We start from the raw sequence: 20,119 nt of genomic DNA on the forward strand, positions 1-20,119 counted from the left end.
ATTTTCCAAATATAATATTATTGACTAGATTTCAACTTTCAAATATTAGAGATTTTTTTCCTATGGCTTATATTGATGATGCTTCATTTAAGCACCCTGAATTTAATAAGAGACAGTGGTCCATTTAGCATAACCAGTCAACTGTTAGGAAACCAAAGAATGCTATTCTCTCTAGCCTAAAAATAATATGCCATCTAATTCATTTTTAAATATGCTATTCCTTCAGCATAAATTAATAGAGAAAGTAAAGACCTCTGCCAGAATGTAAAATGTGTTTGAAATATTTTCACATAAAAAAGATAGAAACCACAGATTTCACTTAGTCTCCTTTTAATGAGGCATTTTATTATATCTTTTTGTGAGGAAGGGACCTAAGAGTTATTGATAGTCCACCTCAAGCCACACCATCCTGTTAGATGCTCTTTCATTACAGAACAATGAGTTAGTTAATATGATCTACAATTATCAGATGAGCCGTCTGAGGTTTGGAGAAATTCAGTAATTTGCCCAGTGTCTCACAACTAGGATACAGAAGAAGCCAGCCAAGATCTCAAGACTGTTCAGTTTTATTACATCACTATTCCTCTAGCAAACATTTATTTCTTTTTTTTTAGCTATAATGCCTTTTTCCTCCCCAAACATAATCCTATCACTTTTTGATGTAATCCCAACTAAGTTCTGTTTAATTTTGTTTACATAAAAGGAAAACCAGTCATAATGAGATCAAATGAGTTTGTTGAAACTGCCTGACAGAGAGACCACACTACAGCGATCACACAGTTTTCATATATTCATTCCTCTTCCCAGTACCCACCTCACATGATCAATAAACTCTGGTTCCTTCTGGGGTCTATGGAATAATAATAATAGTATTAATAAATAATGAATAATAATAATAGTAATGGGTACTATATTAATGCTAATAGCATTAATTTCATAAATCTAGAAATAGAATATTTTTTCCTGAGTGCTTATTATATACATTGTGCTAAGTAGTTGATGATTCTGCAAAACAGCCAGATAACTCCTCCATTTCCCCACTTTTCAAATGAGAAAACTAAAGCTTAGAGCTGTTGCCTTTGCTCAAGCCATGGAGACAGCAAGTGGCAGGGCTGGGTGAGCAGCCAATTCTGCCTGAGTGGAGGACTCAAGCTCCCGCTCCCTCCAGCTGTTGGATGGCAGAGATGAGTCAGCAGGCAGCATGCTTCCCACCATCTGTTCGCCTGAACTGCTGGCTTTCTTGGCTTCCACAGTCCAGCTTGGCTTCTGAATTATGTGTTAGCTCCTCACTTTGCAATGACCACACTTGAAAAGAAGAATCATCCTTTAAAAAATGATCCTTCCCTGATTAAGATTCTTGAACCTAGGACCTAGGCAGTCTTATATGTCTTGGGATCATAGAGTTTAGCAGGACTTGCATGTTGTGTGATGGACAGTTGGTAAAGCAAATTTCAAAATGCTTCTTATTTATAGTTACATTCTCTACTTATTCAGAGAAGCTACCTTGCAAAATATTTATCATAGCAGAATGAGAGCTAACAGTTATGGTATGTTGTCATGGTTATCGATGGCTTTTTATATAATCTAATTTAATCCTTGAACCATCCATTTATTGGAAAGTAAACTGGGTTTTAGAGAAATTAAGCAATTTGCTCAATTTCACACACTACACATTCAATAATACTGTTTTACTGACACTTAAGCACGACTCATGGTGTCTGTATGGTAGTGACTGTAAAGTACCAGTTCCTTGGACTTCTCTGCAGCCATGTGACTCAGAATAACTCAAATCACCTCTCACTTCCATGGACTGACACTCTGGAGAGCACTCTTTTGCTGTGACTTCATTTGATATCTTTGGGGTAAGCCCACCATCCATGTATTTAGTCAGTTTCCCTCTCTCACTGACCCATGGTTGAAGTTGCAATACTGATTTTAAATTAAAATTTAAATACATATAATAAAATGGTATGACAAGAGTCAATGCAAATTGATGGTCTCATAATTTTAAATTATTTTTAGAAGAAGAAAAGTGATAAACTTAATGGAAAAATATTCTCATACATAACCAATTGTAACCCCAAAATGGGTTGGGTGTAGGAATGTTGTGGGAATGCTCTTGATCAAGTTGATTTAATCCCTAAATTACACCATTATCATACTCACATTCCCCACCTGTTTATAGAATCAGCCTTGCAAAAATAGTAATTTTTATTAAAACATGATACTATAGAGCCATCATATTAACCAGCTAATATGTACCAGAGATGACTCTTTATAGGCCTTTTCTGATTTAGTTTCAACCACACAGTGAAATGGGTGCATAAATATCTCTATTTCATGCAGGATTAAGAGGAGACCAGCAGAATTTTCTGCTGATGGAACCATATGGTTTACTCGGGGTTGACTGTTAGAGAAATAGGGGAACCTGGCTTTCTCTCTCCTTAGAAGAAAGGTCTCAGGTGCTGTCAGCTCAAGCACCCAGCTGTGTGGTTTAATTTACAACCCTCTTGAGTATCACGGTCCAAGAGCAGATGGAGTTTTCTCTAGATATACAGGTCCTTTCCCTGCAATCCCTACAAAGAGGAAAGGTGGTGTTGGGGCTGAGCAGGGTCTATTCCCTGGATCACAGCCTCTATCCATGCAACTCCCATCCATGCCCCAAAAAGCAGACCTCTCCTGAGCTTGAGGGAGGCCTGGGGCTTCCTCCAACCACCAGCCTCTTCTGCCTGTGCCTTCCCATCGGTGCTAAGTTAATGGGACTCCTAGTGGGCTTGCCGGAGCTGTTCACTCAGGAGTGGGACACAGGGTGCTTCCCATCTCCTGACATTAAAGAAGGTGAACATAGAGGAACAAGGAACTTTGTCCAGGCTCACATTAACCTGCTAAATAGGACCTCAAATCAGATAAATGACTTTGCCAAGTCATGGTCTTGATAACTCCAGGCATCATTCGTATGTTTGTGGTTTAAGTATTTATTGACACTTGAGAGAAATTTTAAAGTAATATATATGTGTTGAGAAAGATGGACGTGAGCAATGTCAGAAAAATTATACACCCTGAATGCAAAATATTGTAGCATAAATGTAAGGTAGGAAGGATAAAGTGATTGACAAATTGAAATCACTAGAGGCAAATTTATAGCAGTGGTTTTGAAATTAAGATGAAGATTGATATATTCACATGGGAAAATAGTCCAAATAGAAGTGGTACACTCCAAGTAAGCACAGGAAAGCAAGAGGAGTGCTAGTGCTGATCACTAGCTTTTTTGTTTTGTTTTTGAGAATGGGCTTTTAGCCCTGAGTGATGGATAAGGTTGGAGGCTTAAACATGGAGGCACCATGTTCCTCAGGAGGCTTTTGTTCTTGTTTGTATAAAACAAGGTGAAGCTCCAAACTGGAATGGCAATCAGTGCAGAAGGAGGTAGGCAGATTCAAAATACACTGAGGATATTGACTCAAGGGAGCTTGGTCATCATGTGTGAGGGGGACATTGAGTTATTGCTTTTGAACAAGCGTCTGGAAGGTAGTATCATTTACTGGAACAGGACACTGGAGAATAAATAGTTTCTGGAAGGGAACAGGAGAGATAATTAATTCCATGGTTGACTCCATGCTCCAGCGCCTGTGAAATATGCAAGGTTGGAACTCTAGGCCCCTGGGTTAAAGTTATAGAATTGGAAACCATATAAATGGCGTCATTATTAGTAAATCATAAAGTGTTCTCCTTGTATCGTTCTTAATAATAAAAGCATAAAGTGCAATGTTTGAACTACTTGTGTTTTGAAAAATGGAAATACATTTCTACCATAATTAAAGCAGGTCCTTTGTATTATTTGGGGGGCAGTATAAACATTTTTATACCCAGGCACCTCTTGTACCTAATATGTGTATTTGCTAAAGTTAGTGGGGCAAGATGGTCCTGTGATTATTGCAGGGAAAATGTCTATTGTGAAAAGCACACATAATTTTACTGCCCTCTAACCCAACGACTTAGAGCCATAACTTGTTATGAAAGGACATCAAGTGAATGGAAAATCCATATCAAAGAGCATGTTCTACTTTTATGTCAGTAAACTCCAAGTTGTTTCCTGAGTAATGAGTGAAGTAGAAGCTGAATTTTATGGGATCAAAGGGAAAGTATAAATTTTAGATGTCTCTGCCATAGCAGCTGTGAACATGTTTATAGATCCAGAGAAAGATGTATGGAAGGAAATAACTGATGGAAGAAAGAAAGGAAAAGAAAATCTTCCATGATAAGAAGTGCTCCTCTACTAAATGTTCCAAGGAAGGCTGAACATTGTTACACAAAGGCAGGGGAGGAAGGAACATGGTGAACGTAATGTCTCTGACCTGCCCCGGGGAAGTGGAGATTAAATCACCTGAGCTAAGTTTTTAATTGTGGATGACTTGCAGAGAAATTGTCCTTAATATAAACTCTGAAGTTCTTTTCTCCAGTCCCTGTGTAAACATCCTCATTTTGCCACCCATGATCTTCTCTTCTTCACCCCCAAAAGGATAAGAGCATCCAACTGTCTAGCCATACTGAGCTAACTGAAGTTTCTAGCCTCAGGGTTCTCAGAGATGCTTAGGGTCATTGTCACATAGCAACCTTCTTTCTTGTACCTAGACAATTCTCTTACTCATTCTCTTTTCTTAGCATAGAAGTCAGCTTCTGACAACTTCCCTGACACCCCACCTTCAGACTTGAGGTCAAGGTTTCCAACCATCAGAAGTCAGCCTTTCTTCTGATCGTAGTGTGCCAGCATTATATAGGTTGCAACCAGAGATTCTTTTTGTTATTAATCTTCTGGATGATGAGTGAATGAATGAATGAATGCAGGTGAGCCCCAGGAAGGCTCTCCCAGTCATCCCTAGTGGGATGTAACAAATTTACTGCATTTCTTTTTCCTAGCCAAACATGTGGTATGAGAGATCAGCATCCTGAATCGACAGAGGCTATTACCTAGGTCTCTTTCAGTATTTTTTTCTTCCCACTTGGGTGATCATCTGTGCTTGTCTTGAGTCTTATATTTTCTACTTGTGTTTTCTAAACTGAAAACTTGCTGAGAGCCATAGCGGAGTCCGAATGATGCATGGCATTTTTGCCAGAATGGAATGGTTGAGAGGTGACACCAGCAAGCCATTGAGATGATAATGGTTATGTTAACCTGAGTATATTAGACCCCTGCTGTCCGCCTCCGCCTGCTACTTTGGAGTTCTTGAGGGGATTCCCAGAGAGTTCCCATTGGTTGGGGAAGTGCCGGAGGAGAGATTTCTGGTTGGTGGTTCCTGGAGGAGCGGAGTGGGTAGAGGAGCGGCGTGGGTGACGTTCGGGAGAGTTCCCGGGGAGCGTGTGTGAAATGTGCTGGTGGAATTCAGAAATAAAGTTTGTTCCTGCTTCAGTGGCTCATGATTTGTGCCCAGCCAGACTGTGGCAAAAACTACAGATGATGATACCATTATTCTCCAATGTCCCATTCCAGTCAACCCAGCCTCCTAAAGATCAGGATGAGGCTCAGATGAGTTTGGGTGAGAACAAATGTCAAGAAGTGTCAACCTTTTGTGTTTAATTGTTTAGATGCAGATTGAGGAAGAGAAAATAATGGCTTCTGTTTAATAGGTGGAATGTAAGTCAGTTATGAGCTAAAGCTCATGTTAGCTTTTTAAAAATAAGAATGCATGTTGAATCATGTAAAAACATTAAGTTAGACTTGCACACTGTGTTGTTAGTCAGCTTTCCACTGACTAACAACAAATACCTGAGTTATTCAGCTTATAAAGAGAAAAAGGTTATTTTGGCTCAGTTTTGGAGGTTTCTGTCCATAATCAATTGGTCTAATTGCTTTTGGGTCTGTTACCAGGCAAAACATCTAGGCAGTAGCCTGTGACAAACTGTTCAGCTCATATCCAGGGTGCAAATCAAAAACAAAAACTAATAAATGGGAGGAGTGAGGGAGAGAAAGAGATGGGGGGTAGGGCGCAGACATACACCGGCCAGGGTTCTGCAATCTCCTGTAAGGGCATGCCTTTAATGGTAAAAAGATCTCCCACTGGGCCCTAGAAAACAAGGGAACTATTAAAATCCATCAGGACTACATAAAAACCAGCTGAGGAGGCTCTCACTGAGCTAACATGGAAATGTTCTAGCAGCTATAAGAAGAGTAACTGCAATCTTTTGAAGAATAGTACATATATATAAGTGACTGGGTTAATGAATAATCTTCCAAAAGCTCCATTGCTCACCTTTGAAGAACATTAAGTATCTATTTCCTTGTTGTAAAAGCTAACAAATGAAAGGAAAATATTGTTTACCCTGTTTTTCCTATGTAATCTGTATCAAGGTAACCAAACAGAGAAGAGTTTCTTTAAAAAAAATCAGATAATAAATAAAAAGAAATAATAGAATTTGGAATATACCTATTTTGCAACCCTAAATAAAGGAATGGATCAAGGTAACTATAGATGTTCATGAAAATAGATTTGCTTTACTTTTAGGTGTGCCATGGCACTATAACTTTTTTTTTTTTAACTAACCTACCCATAACAAGCATAAGTGCTTCATAAAATATATTTTAAAAATTACTTCAGAGCTTGGAAATTCAACTCAAAATGGAAAATTGAAAACACTTCATTCTTTAAAGAAGGAAAGCCAATCACAGGGTATCTATGTTCCCCCCGGTTTAACTCTAAGGACAATCAGATTTTCCTAGGTTAGGGATATAGAGGTCAGAGTTCAAGGTTGCCAGAGTGACTAAAACTTGAGGAAGGAATATCCAAAAGAAGATGGCCAGAGAAGGAGAGCCTCAGCTTGAGCATACACAAGTTCCCCTATCATTGGTTGATTCTTAAACTTCACTTGTCCAAGATGAGATAGATACCAAGGATCCCCAGAGAAAGCAGGAACCAGGGGTATACAGTTGTAAAGGTTTTTAGCGTCTGCCCAGTGCTGAGATGATTACTTTGGAGTTCAAGTCCTATGAATTTAGAGGGATTTGTTAAACACACTGGGCTTTAAACTGAAAAACCCAAAGGGCTTTGCTTTAGGAGTAAAGACCAGGCCTGAGGATCAATAATTGTATTTGAGGGATAAAGGAAAAACCCCAAAATAGACTTGTCTCAACAAAACCTGGAGACAGACCTCCCTATAGCTGAGTGATCTGCTGGTAATTCCACTCCCTGTGGACCACTTCCACTTACTTCTTCATTGCCATTCAACCAACAGTTCAGGTCCTCGTCCATCACTGGCCATTTGTCCGTCTCACTTCCTGACCCCTGTTAACATGTATTCACTTCCTTTGTGTAAGGATCACTTCCTTAGCAGTGTCTCTGATGCCAACCTAACTTAAATATCTCTGTTCAGATCTCTCCTGTTTCCCCATTCTGTTCTCTCATGCATTAACGTACAGCTCTAAGATACATTTGTGAGCCCAGGATGATTTGCCTGAAGTCTCTTTCTTAAGATTGGAGGATACGTGAGGACAGTGTCTTCCATGGTACCACACAGCAGCGTACATGTTCAAAACCAATTTGTTAAGTGGGTGAATTAGAAAATTTTGATTAGCCATAATATACACTGCATAATAAATAAATATACCAAACTCACAAATTTATTATACTCACACAGTAGCGATGGATTAGAGATATCTTTGAGAGAAACACAGACGATGGCAAATATTGTTGTGATTAAAGGGCTATTAATATCATACAAAATGATAAATATGGAAACATTTTGATGCTTCGTTTGGTCTCCACTGCAGCTTTGTGTGGTATGAGAGGGCTGGAGTTTGTCTCAATGTGTATCCAAATGAGGAAACCAAGAATCAGCATTTAAGTGACTTTGGTGACATTATGAAAGTTACACACAAGCTTTAGAGACAGAAATACAACTTACATCTCCAATGACGCACTGAAGTGTCCTTGACATAGTAGATGCTGCTAATTTCAAATCTGTTTAGAAGGCTGATTTAGATTGGTATTTCAGTATTGGTGATCATGTTTGTCTCCACAACCCCCCAGCTGTGTTATTGCTGACCTTAACGCTGTCTATTTAAAACCTTGATAAGAAAGTCACTTTTTCCTGTGGTTCTGTGCAGTATTTGCTTCTGTGCCTTCTTCCTTCTCAGGGTATTAATTTTAGTTGTTTTAAACTTAAGAGTCCCTTAAATCATTCTGTGTTCTTTTATCCTACTATGCAAAAAATAGTACCATCTATTTCCTGTTGATTTCTTGAGTGCTTGGGTTCTCTCCCCCCACCCCTTAAAAACCCAGTTCAGTAATGTAGATCTCAAGTGCCTATACATCATGCTGTTGCTTTAATATTTCACTGTATAATAGTTTAATAGTGACTCAGCCTGATTTATGTTTCTTAGAAGTCAAATTTGGACCTCTGTTTGTTTAGTAATTCATGGGTAATCATTTTCAAATAAAGAAATAGTCTGAGCACTGTTTAAGGCTGACTTCATGTTTAACCAAGAAGACTTTGGTTTCCAGCCATTTTCTCTAGCTAATGGATGTTTTGTATTATTTTTTCCTTTGGCTTTTGAAGGTAGAACTCTTACTCTGCTTAATTTATTTTTCTCTTTTTTTTTTCTTTTTCTTATTTTGGGGGTGATTCCTAAAGGATGAATAGAAAACCCTATTATCTTTTTCAAGGAGACTCTTTTCATGACCTTTAAATACAGTTAATTTTCTATTATTGGAGGATTGGCTTTCTAGTTCATACATTTTTCTATTCTGATTTTTCTCTTTTAAGCTTTTCATCTTCTGATCTCATCAATAATGCCATAATTCATAGTTACTTGAAGAATCAATTTATCTCTGAAACAGCTTTCAGGGACAAATCTCTCCCTCCTCTACAACTTTCTGCAAGAACCAACTATAGTATAAATAAATAAAAATACTCATTTTCCATGGTACAATTCAATAGGTAATGAGAGTATTCAATTTCAGAGAACAGGTTTCTATAACCTACTTATTCTTCCTGTCAAACAACCCCCATGCTGTCATCTGCCACAGAATCACCCAGGACTTTGAGTTCCTGAGTTAAATGTGAATTCCAGAGATTCTAACTTGGTAGACACCAGGCATAGCCCAGGATGTAGAATGTTTATGGAGCCCACAAGAGACTCTTCTCAGGTGATTCGAATATGGCGAGCTCAATTTAAGAAATCATGCTCATGGGTATTTTTCTTAGTAATCTACTTGGGGGACAGGGAGGACATTGCATTTTCAAATGACAACCTCTCAAAATTCAAGAAGCTTCAAATTTCTAGAGCAGGCATAGGGTGGGGGAGGGGGAAGACACTAGGTCCTGCAGCATACATTACGATGGCAAGAGTGTTTGCATGTGAGATATGCAGAGGTGGAAAACAGTTTGCAGCTCAGGGAGGTAAAGCATTTTTGCAATTTAGTTGACATCCTTAGAGGCTGAAGCAGATCAACTTCTCTTGCACATCTCAGAAATCATTTGGGACTTTGTCCTGATGCGAAAGCAAAGCTCTGAACAAAGCCATGAATAATTGCATGGCAGGGATGTGTATCTTCCCCCATAGACTGTAAGCTCTTTGGAAAAAAAAAAAAGTGTTCTTTGTTTTTATGCATTGCTGTGTCTTTCACAGAAAGCTCTCCATAAATATGTGCTGCAGAAGAGAGGGCGGAGCACATATTTTAGCTCCACCCCTTCTGACAACACTTTCTCAAAGATATTTGAATATTTTCCACTGGGAAGTTTTTGATTCCATGGGGCATGGTATTTCTGAATCATGTAAGTAAAACAGTCAATATCCAGGATAACAGAGAGAACTGGTCTCAGGGTGGGGCCTCCAGTCTTTGTGAGTTGCTCTGTTCCTTGATTCTTACTCTAAATGAGCAGACTTGAGATGGAGGTATTCACCCAGGAGGATTCAGGTCGCCTAGGATTGCTATGGTGTCAGCCCAGGCAGGAGCTGACAGACAGAGGAGAAGCCACAGAGCCCACAGAGGGCTCCAGATCACTCTTGGTGCATAACCTGGCACTGACATTGATAACTGAGAGTTTCTTGTGCACTTCAGAAGTTCATTATTTTGTTTTAGAGAGACACATACACAAAAGATAGTATTAAATAGTTTTGCTGTATCTCTTTTCTTGTCCAAAATTCTAATAACAAATAATACCTTTATCATTAGTGGTCATTAACATTTATTAATCGCTCGTTAGGTGCCAGCTTCTAAAAACTATGCAGATATATATTCATACATGAATCCTATGAGGAAATACTATTATTATTCTCATTTTACAGTCCAGGAAACAAGGACAAAGAGGTTAAGTGATTTGCTGTGATACAATAATGTCCCATCAAAGATCATAGTCTCTGAAACCTGCAGATATGCTGTCTTTTTCTTTTTAACATGCCTCCCCATTTAAAGTATATGGTGGATGTCTTTCTAAGTCAATAAATTTACATGATTAGTTTTAAAGTTACCAAGCACTCCACTGACATGTATGTAAATTTTTCAAAGACTGTAATTATGTTTAAATTTATCTTTCTAAAGTACATCAAGCTCTCTCCTGCCTTCTTCTTCTTTTTTAAGCAGAAGCTTACCTCAACATTTTATTTTATTTTTTAAAAAAATGTTTATTGTTTTTAGATCTACATAACAGTTGGATGTATTTTGACATATTATACATAGACGGGGTGCAACCCATTGCACTTTTGATCTCATGGTTGTGGTTGTGGAAAGGTGAAAGTCCTCTACAATGAAAACTACAGAACACTAAAGAAAGAAATTAGAGAAGACTTTAGAAAATGGAAAGATCTCCCTTGTTCTTGGATAGGCAGAATGAATATTGTCAAAATGACCATACTCCCCAAAGCACTATACAAATTTAATGCATTTGCCATTAAAATTCCAATGATGTTCTTCATAGAAAAAGCAGTCATGAAATTCTTTGGAAAAATAAGAGGCCCAGAATAGCCAAAGCAATCCCCAGTGAGAAACATGAAACAGGAGGCATCACAATACTACAGAGCAACAGTAACAAAAATGGTGTGGTATTTGCACAAAAATACAATTGAAGACCAATGGAACAGAACAGAAGACACAGAAACATACCCACATAAATACAGTTATCTCATACTAGAACAAGGCGCCATAAACATATATTGGAGAAAAGACAGCCTCTTCAACAAATGGTGCTGGGAAAACTGGAAATCCATACGTAGTAGATTGAAATTGAACCCCTATATCTCACCCTGTACAAAACTCAAAATGGATCAAGGACCTTAGTATTAGACCAGAGACCCCATGCATACTGAAAGAAAAAGTAGACCCAACTCTCCATCTTATCGACTCAGGAACAGACTTCCTCAATAAAACTCCTCAAGCACAAGAAGTAAAATCAAGAATCAATAAATGGGATGACATCAAACTAAAAAGCTTCTTCATAGCAAAAGAAACAATCAAGAACACAAACAGATAACCTACAGAATGATGAGAGAAAATCTTTACCACCTGCCCCTCAGAGCATTAATCTCTAGGATATACAACTAACTCAAAAAACTTAGCCCCAAAAAACGAATAACCCAATCAATAAATGGGCAAAGGAACTGAATAGGCACTTCAAAGAAGAAGAAATACAAATGTTATCTTACGTGGAAGAGGCCGTTAGCAAATTTAATTAAGTGAAGGTTCTTACAGTGGAGAGAGTATTCTGGTATATTCAGGTGGACCCAATGCAATCACAAGGGTCCTTTTGAGAGGGAGGTGAGTGGGTCAGTCAGAGAGGGACATGTGACTGTGAATACAGAAATGAGAAAGAGAATGTGAATGAAAGAGATTTGAAGATGCCACAAAACTGGTCTAACACCTGGAGGAAGAGGCCATGAGCCAAAGCATGCAGGTGATCTCTAGAAGTTAGAAAAGGCATCGAAAAGGATGATTAATTCTTAGATTCCAAAAGGGAAGCAGTTGTGCCAATACCTTGATTTTAGGTCTTCTGAATTCCAGAATTATGTTAATAAAATTTGTGGTTTTGAAGTGACAACATTTCTCATACAGTTGTCCAAGATGGAGCAATGATTTAAACTCATATAGACTGGCTACACTATTAGGCAAAGTGGCAATATACACTGTTATAAAAGGCTTAATTAAAAAGGGGCTGGGCTAAAAAGAGGTGGCTATATCACAATAATTTGCAACCTGTTACTAGGAAATAAGAGTTGTACGCTCCCCATGATGAGCAGTGCATGAAAGTCACATTATTAATCTTGGTAATAATCCAATTATTATAAATATGATCTCAGTTAAAAAGCATGCTAATGAACAAATTGACAATAAGAAAAATTATTCTTCCCTTCAATCAGGTAAGAAGTCTTCTTCTGCATCTTTGTACTGCAGGACTTTTATTCTTATAAATTTCTTTAACTTAGTTGATTCATCTACTTTTCCTATTTATACAACTCCAAAGATGTTTTTCCTCAAAGGTATTTGACAAAAGATAGGAATAAATATGATAGCCATTGACTGCAGGTTGAAATATAAATATTATTTTTGATGATTAGTGTTTCTAAACAAATAAAACTTGAGTTAGATTAATCTTATTAATTCTACATATTCATATTAGATCTTGTATAGGTGTTTAAATTTAAAATGATGAATCACCTTGAAATTCCCTTGTGAGAAATTGCTTTGGCAGTTCAAGAATTCTTGAATTCTTAAATCTGAAAATCTTTGTGGAATAGAAAATAAATTTCCTTAGAATGGTACCAGTGATAGCCATGACTTCAAATGTTGCTTTCCTGGCCAATGAATGTCCAAATGTGCTTTCTCAATGACTCATGGTAAAGTAAAATTTCTGAAAGTGTGAAACCAACCATCCTTCAAATATAGAATAAATGCATATCACAGATGCTTTTGATTCTCTAATGAAGGAATCAGAAGAAGGTTAATTCTAGTTTAAAAAATTAAGAGTATGAGTACATACTCAGGAATACTTAGGAATCCTAGAAAGAATGTTGGAATAATATTAATAGGTAAATACTTAAGTGACTAATGTCCAATCATAACCTCTGAGGATTTTTTTTTCTGGCAGATAGAAATCATTTGCATTTCTACTGGGAAAAAAATCTACAAATGAATGTGTAACTTTATAGAATCTATCCTTAATCAATAATAAATTATAAAATCAGAAAGCTACTAATTCATGTAAAGTTAAAGAATCTTTACACTGGTTTGTTAAAAATGCTCCAGTTTAACATTGGTAAGAAGCAGATTTGTTCCTTTATTTCTAGTTTTTTCTGATTTTTTCTTAATGGTGGTAAGATCACTTTCAAGATAATACATCTATCTCTCCTGACAGCAGTTTGGAGAGTTAGGTACTGATGACATATAGAATTCAAATGCTCTCTGCAAAGATCAAAAGAGTAATTTTTTTCTTAAGAGATTTTTACAGGTAGTTCTGGATTTCTACATCATGTACTTTCTGTATCACAAGTTAGTATTTTGGGATGATGCTTTAAAATTATATTTTTACATACCAGATGTATGAGTGTATAAATGACTTTTTCCTAAATGAGATACTTTAAAAAGTGAACTGTTATGAGTGACGGTTTTGTCTCAAGTAATGCTGTTAAGAATCATCCTGAATCTTTTTTATAAGAATCATATCCATCTATTACATGTATGCTACTTGACTTTTTCCTGCATTGCAAATGCACCCATGCTCTCAATTGCAAATAAGCTTTTTTCCCTGAAGGGCATTGTTTACATGCATGTGAAATCTGTGATGTGATTGTAGCCATGTTTCAAATTCCCTACTTCTGTACTTCTTTCCTTCCCTTTCAAGCCTCTTTGTTGAATGAAGTCGATTTCATTCCTTCTTCTGAGCCTGTCTGTCTATGGTTTCAGCAATCTTCCAAGTGTTCTTTCATGCTAGTGAATGGGACTGTGTTGGGAGAAGGTCTAGGCCTCTGAAAAATCAAGTGTTTCAAAAGTCATCTAGTAGTGGGAGGACAAGGTAGATTGTCCTCCTTAGCCTCAGGTTTCTAGACCTGAGCCTGAAAAAGACTTTTCTCCTTACCTTAACAGGTGGCCCCAGTCTTCTTAATTTTAACGCTAGTTACAATCCACAGTGGTTCTGTGAACTGACCTTGTTCATTTGCTAAATATTTTCCATCTTCCCTGAGTATAAGCTGCTGAGGTCAGAATCCATGGTGGTGTCCAGTACTCTTTTATCCCAGCCTCTTTATAGTGCCTCAAACATGCTGGTGTAAATATTTTTCAATGAAGGAATTTATCCAGTTGTACACTCATGCACTTGTGGAGTGGAAAGCAAGAACATGTCCAGTGACTTCAGTTTAAGAGAGGAAGCCGAGCACCATTGCCTTAGGCATCCATTGCCTGAAATGCTTTTCGCTACCTTATTTTGCTGATGAAAATATCCAGGCACAAAAGCTTCAGATGCCTCGGAAGATGGATAGGACCATTATAACATAATAATAACCATAGTGAAAAAAGAGAGAGAAAAAAAAGAAATAGTCGACTAAAGTAACATAGGCTAAACTTTTTATGGGGAAAAAAATCTCTCAGTAGCTAATTCCACAAACAGTCTTTATCTAAAATAAAATCATGACTATGATGGTTGCCTTTAAGCAATACATTAACTCAGAAATAACTGCATCTCTCCAAATGTGTGAGCACTTAAAGTCTGTCTTATTGAAAATTTTCTTAATTTATTGTAATCTAATAATTGTGGAGCACATTATTTGTATTTGACACAGAATTATGTTTTTACCATGAACATTCATCCAGCTATATAACAAGGAATAATTGTTCTGTTAACATTATTCTTTCTAAAGAATGCAATGTTTATTCATGTGTGCTTGGTGAATGAATTCTTTATAAGCACATTAGCAAGAAGTGAAAAAAAAATCAAACCTGAATTTTCAGAAGATAGCAGCATAAAGCAGTGGAAAAAATATTTGAGGGTGGTGGTACTTATGAATGGTTTATAAAATATGATGGATAATCAGAATAAAATGCATATTGGGGCCTAAGAGTAGCTGTCATAATTTTGTCAAATAGAACAAGATGAGTAAGCTGTAATGTCATTTTGTTGACTGGAAAAAGTCAGCTTACCAGTTGAAAAATAGCTTCATATTTTATTGGGCTTCTCTAATGTCTTCATTTATTACATAAATGTACTCTCAAGGGTAATTGCATTTAAAAAAAATCTTTTACTTATGAAATGTAGAAAACAATGCTAGATCTCTGAGTATTATGGGTTCTTTTTTACGTCTCTTGTTCAGGGGGCAACCGATTCTGACAGATGTGCTGTTAAGTTACCAGTATAACATGACATCTTTTTTCAGATGGATTGAGAAAGAGTGATCTTGACAATGAGTTGGTAAGACATTGTCAGAAAGCTGAAATAACATGTCAGTGTCACAGTTATAACACAAATGCGGCAGAATAAACCTCACAATATCATTAAGTTAATGTCTTTCCAACGACACTCTTGAGAAGGCAGAAAATAGCATTGCTCTTAAATACTTTCACTTGGTCATGAAAAATATGTATAAAAAATACAAAGGTCAGTTTAATATGCAGTTGAAGTGGTGGAAGTGTAGAGTGTATGCTTATTTCTGTGAGGATCCTTTTTTATATAGTACATGGATAAAACCATTTTGAGATATCAAAATCACTTTTTTCTAGAGCCAGAAAACCCATCTAATTTCAACACTTCAAAAGCATTGTTAAAAATACTGATTGTGAAAATGCAAAGTGATTTTATGTATGTTGAGCATAACCTTTTTTTTCCAGATTTTCATTTTAAAGAGAAAATTAGGTATACGTTTAAAATGTATTTTTACCCCATGAATTTTGGAAGCAGTGAAGACTAAAATGGAATCAATCCTGGGTTTCAAGAAGGAATTAGGCATTCAATTGTCATAATTATTACACACATGTACACACACACATACACTTAAATAGCTTCAATGGAGGGCATATTTATCCTTATTTATATATTTATTCATGACTTTTAATATCCTTGTCTCTAGGATCAGAGGTGGTTGATCTTGATGGAAAAAGTTCCCTTCTCTACCAATTTGATCAAAAGTCCCTGAGCCCAATAAAAGATATTATTTCTTTGAAATTTAAAACCATGCAGAGTGATGGGATTCTACTCCACCGGGCAGGGCCAAGTGGAGACCATATCACACTGGAGTTAAGAAGAGGAAAACTCTTTTTACTTATTAATTCAGGTAAAACGTTTGGCGCTGTGCTTGAAGATTTGATCATTTACTTATTTCTTAAGTAACCTTATGCTTTTATGGCTTATTTTTTAAAAAACATTTAAGGTGCGTTATTTTCCAATTCAAGGACTTATCTATCTGCCAGTTATTACCCTATCATGTTAAAATGGTTCACATTTTGTAAATTGCATAAGATCCTTGCTGAGTGATTTTTTTTCCATAGCCCTAGATAGAATTTCATAACTATTTTCTAGCACCATAAAAGAAAGGGATGGGTCATTGAAAAATATTGCAGTAGTAAAAATAATGAGGTTGTAGCAAAGATAAAATTTACATAGAAAATGAGCATGCAATGAGTAATAATAATAAAAAGAATTAGCGGTGGAAGAAATTACAAGGTTGGGAGACTGTTGTACTCAAACTTCAGGTAAATCCACACTAGTCTCTGGGATGGGACGCAGTAAGGACATTACAATTATTGTGAGAGATGCTGGGCCACAAAAAGGAAACTTTTTTTTTTCCTTTTAACTGTGAATAATGATATGTTGTCTCTCCCTCTTCAAAGGTGATGCTAAACTGCCCTCCACTCATGCGCCAATCAATCTCACCCTGGGCAGCCTGCTGGATGACCAGCATTGGCATTCTGTGCTCATCCAGCGTTTGGGCAAACAGGTCAACTTTACAGTGGATGAGCATAGGCATCGTTTCCATGCACAGGGAGAATTCAATTACCTGGATCTTGATTATGAGGTGTGATGGTTACATTTCAATTAATACAGATTTTATTATCGATGTGTCATTTAGCTTCCCAACAGAAAATGTGCTATAGTGAATCCACCTGTGTAGTACATCCACCTGGCTGGTGAAATACTTCCCACAGTGGCCTAACTCAATGGTGGGCTTGGGTACTGGAGGCTGCATATTCCCTGCAGTGTGTTAATTTATTATCAGGGTGCAGAATCACCCTTTTCACCCTGAAATACTCTGCATAGGTAGGAAATTTCCCACATGATGAGATCTCATTACCAAAAGCAAATATGTGTTGTATGATTTCTTTATGATTTAGGCTACTCCTAAGCAAAGTATAGATTTATGGGGTGATGGGGGTATATCCAAAAGATTAAAACAACAAAAAGATTGATTAACTCATTAACAATTGATTCAAATACACAAATATCAATGTGTGCTAGAAATGTATACAAAATAAAATGTTACAATTAGTAACATTATTAACAGATCAAGTTTTATGATGGATATAAAGATATGATTTTCCTCATCAAGTGATAAATATCAAAACCAGGTGTGATTAACAATTTGTTGGAATAATCAAGCTCTAGTGTGAATAAGGACTGAATTCATATAAATTTGCTTTAAAATCTGTATCTGAATATTTTTTGATGCAGGATGATGAAAACTTGATCTGTACCTCGGCCTTACAGCTATAGTTGCTAATCATAATCATTTAAGCAGATTATCATAAATCACTAAACAATATTATTGATGCCATTTTTCTTTCTAAGATCAGCTTTGGAGGGATTCCAGCACCTGAAAAATCAGTGTCATTCCAATATAAAAATTTTCATGGATGTTTAGAAAATCTCTATTATAATGGAGTTGACATCATTGGTTTGGCCAAGCAACAAAAACCACAGATCATCACCACGGTAAGAGTCTTCATGAAGGAATGAGTAAACAGAAAGTCTTTTCTGCAATAAAATTACTTCATTGTAGGTTCCCAGTCAATGCAATATTTCCAAGATTGCTTTTATTTAATTTTCTTCTCTGGCAATATAAATATAAAGTATTAATTCTATTTAAAGGAATTGTAATTCACAACACATAATTTTTATTTTTATGTGAAGTAAAGCAGTTTTTTTAACAGTGAATATTTTGATTTAGTTGTGATCTTATTGCTCCTAGGAGAATAATTTCTTTTGCTCTGCAATTGCCTCAATAGGATTCTCCTTGACCAACTCAGTAGATGAGCATAGGGAGTTTCTGAAATCAGATAACAGCCATGTATATTAGAGAGACATTGGAAAAGCTTGTATTTTTCCATAGTTATCCATACAGATTAAACAACAACAACAACAACATGTGGCTTTTGCAACATTGCATCAACCAGTCTTTGCAAATAGTACTATTGCTCAGGCTGTATTATGTTCTAATTCAGTGGACCAGTAGCAGAATTTAAATCTAACTGTTGGTCAGGGATTAGTCAGGGAAGCAGCACAAGAGTGAGTATTATGAACCCAAGGATCTATCTTAGAACTTGGATCTTAGCAAGTCAGAGGAGCTTGGAAGTTGAAGTCCTGGCAGGGGAAGGTAAAAGATCACAGAAGCCACTAATTCTGCCTCCAGCCATACTGTATGCAGACATGTTGGACTTTGTAGAGCATTTTCAGCCTGTGGGGAGGCTTTCTGAAGAGGGGTCTCTGGGTAGCCACTAATTTGGTAGGTCCCCAGCCAAGCACTGAGGGTGAGCTGGGCTGGAGTTGCTCACTTGGTGCCAGCCTTTGGGAGGAGGAGGTAGTACTTGGTGGAAGAGAACAGGGAGAGTGGGATAAACCAGCATTTCTGTTCTCATCCTTCATATGCATGATCACAGAAAAAAATCCTTGGAGTCAAATGGCTGGTGTTTTACTGTTAACTGTCAAATATCACCCAAGCCACCTTTTTCAGCATGTTTTACCCAGGAGCAGACAGGGAAGGAAAGAAATTGTGTGTGTGTAGGGGAGGAACGGTTTTCAGCTTTACCCATTTGATAACACGTAAGTTCTTGCATTGTTTAAAATTTAGTATCTGTAAACTGAAGCTCATGTTGCATCAGCAAATCCCAAAGCACGTTACAAGAATATTACTGAAAAATTATTTTATTCCTAATTGGATTATTTTATTCATAATTGTGAATTGGTGGTGTTTATAGGATCTTAACATTCAACTAAGATTTTAAAGTAGTTGTTTTTAATAAAAGAGAAAATAATTTAAAGGAGAAATAAAAAATAAATATATGTTTCATTCAAAGCTTAATTTTTCAGAAAATGCTCATGTAAGGAAACCCCACTTTTTACTGGCAAGAGGGTGTGTTGCTTGCAGGTTAATTGAAGCCTGAGACCAAGTCCAGTGGATAACATTTTCCATTTTCCCTGAGTTTGATTGTCTTATAACTGCATTTACATTATGGTTTAGCGTAAAAGTTAGCATTGTTTGCTCTTTAGCTTTTGTTATTTTGTTCATGGGAACGTGATAGATCTTTACAAATGGAAGTTAATTCACTCTTAACAGAATCAATATAGTTTAACGATTTTATTTAACCAAGACTGAACGTTTTCCTTCCAACATGTATTTTCTAAGTAAAGTTAGTTTCAGGGACTTTTCAAATCTATATTAAATTTGAGAAATGGGGATAAGACCAGAGAAAATGTTTGAAAAACCTTAAAGTATATGGCTAGGACCTGGATTTTCATGGTGTGGGCAGTTTGTTGGTTTAAATTGAGGATAATATACAATTGATAAGCAGTCTTCATGCTTATTTCAAATTCTATTACTAATGGAATATGTAAAACATGCTGAAAGATTGTTCTTCTACTTCGTCCTCAGGGAAATGTGTCATTTTCCTGTTCACAACCACAGTGGGTGCCCCTGACTTTTCTGAGCTCCAGGAGTTACTTAGCTCTGCCGGCCTCTCCCAGAGAGGAGGAAATTTCAGCCAGTTTTCAATTTCGAACGTGGAATAAGGCTGGACTTCTGCTCTTCAGTGAACTCCAGCTGGTTTCAGGGGGTCTCCTTCTCTTGCTTAGTGATGGAAAACTTAAGCTGAATCTCCTCCGGCAGGGAAAATTACCCAGTGACATCACAGCAGGTAATAAATGTTCTCCCACAGGC

The 20,119-nt window shown here is 36.9% G+C and overlaps 1 protein-coding gene across 6 annotated transcripts in view; it reads left to right on the forward strand.

Annotated features, from left to right (window-relative positions):
- Window positions 1-20,119, forward strand: part of Cntnap4 (contactin associated protein family member 4) — a 237,004-nt gene that overhangs the window by 127,673 nt on the left and 89,212 nt on the right. For 5 of the 6 annotated variants that reach the window (XM_076837934.2, XM_076837938.2, XM_076837940.2 and 2 more), the window contains exons 5-8: window positions 16,040-16,243; window positions 16,800-16,984; window positions 17,755-17,898; window positions 19,835-20,096. In XM_076837934.2, coding sequence (XP_076694049.2) covers window positions 16,040-16,243; window positions 16,800-16,984; window positions 17,755-17,898; window positions 19,835-20,096 — 795 coding nt within the window. The remainder of the gene's footprint in view (window positions 1-16,039; window positions 16,244-16,799; window positions 16,985-17,754; window positions 17,899-19,834; window positions 20,097-20,119) is intronic. The other variant, XM_076837937.2, reaches the window with a different exon arrangement.

This window comes from Callospermophilus lateralis, chromosome 18 (assembly GCF_048772815.1).
Source record: "Callospermophilus lateralis isolate mCalLat2 chromosome 18, mCalLat2.hap1, whole genome shotgun sequence".
NCBI lineage: Eukaryota > Metazoa > Chordata > Mammalia > Rodentia > Sciuridae > Callospermophilus > Callospermophilus lateralis.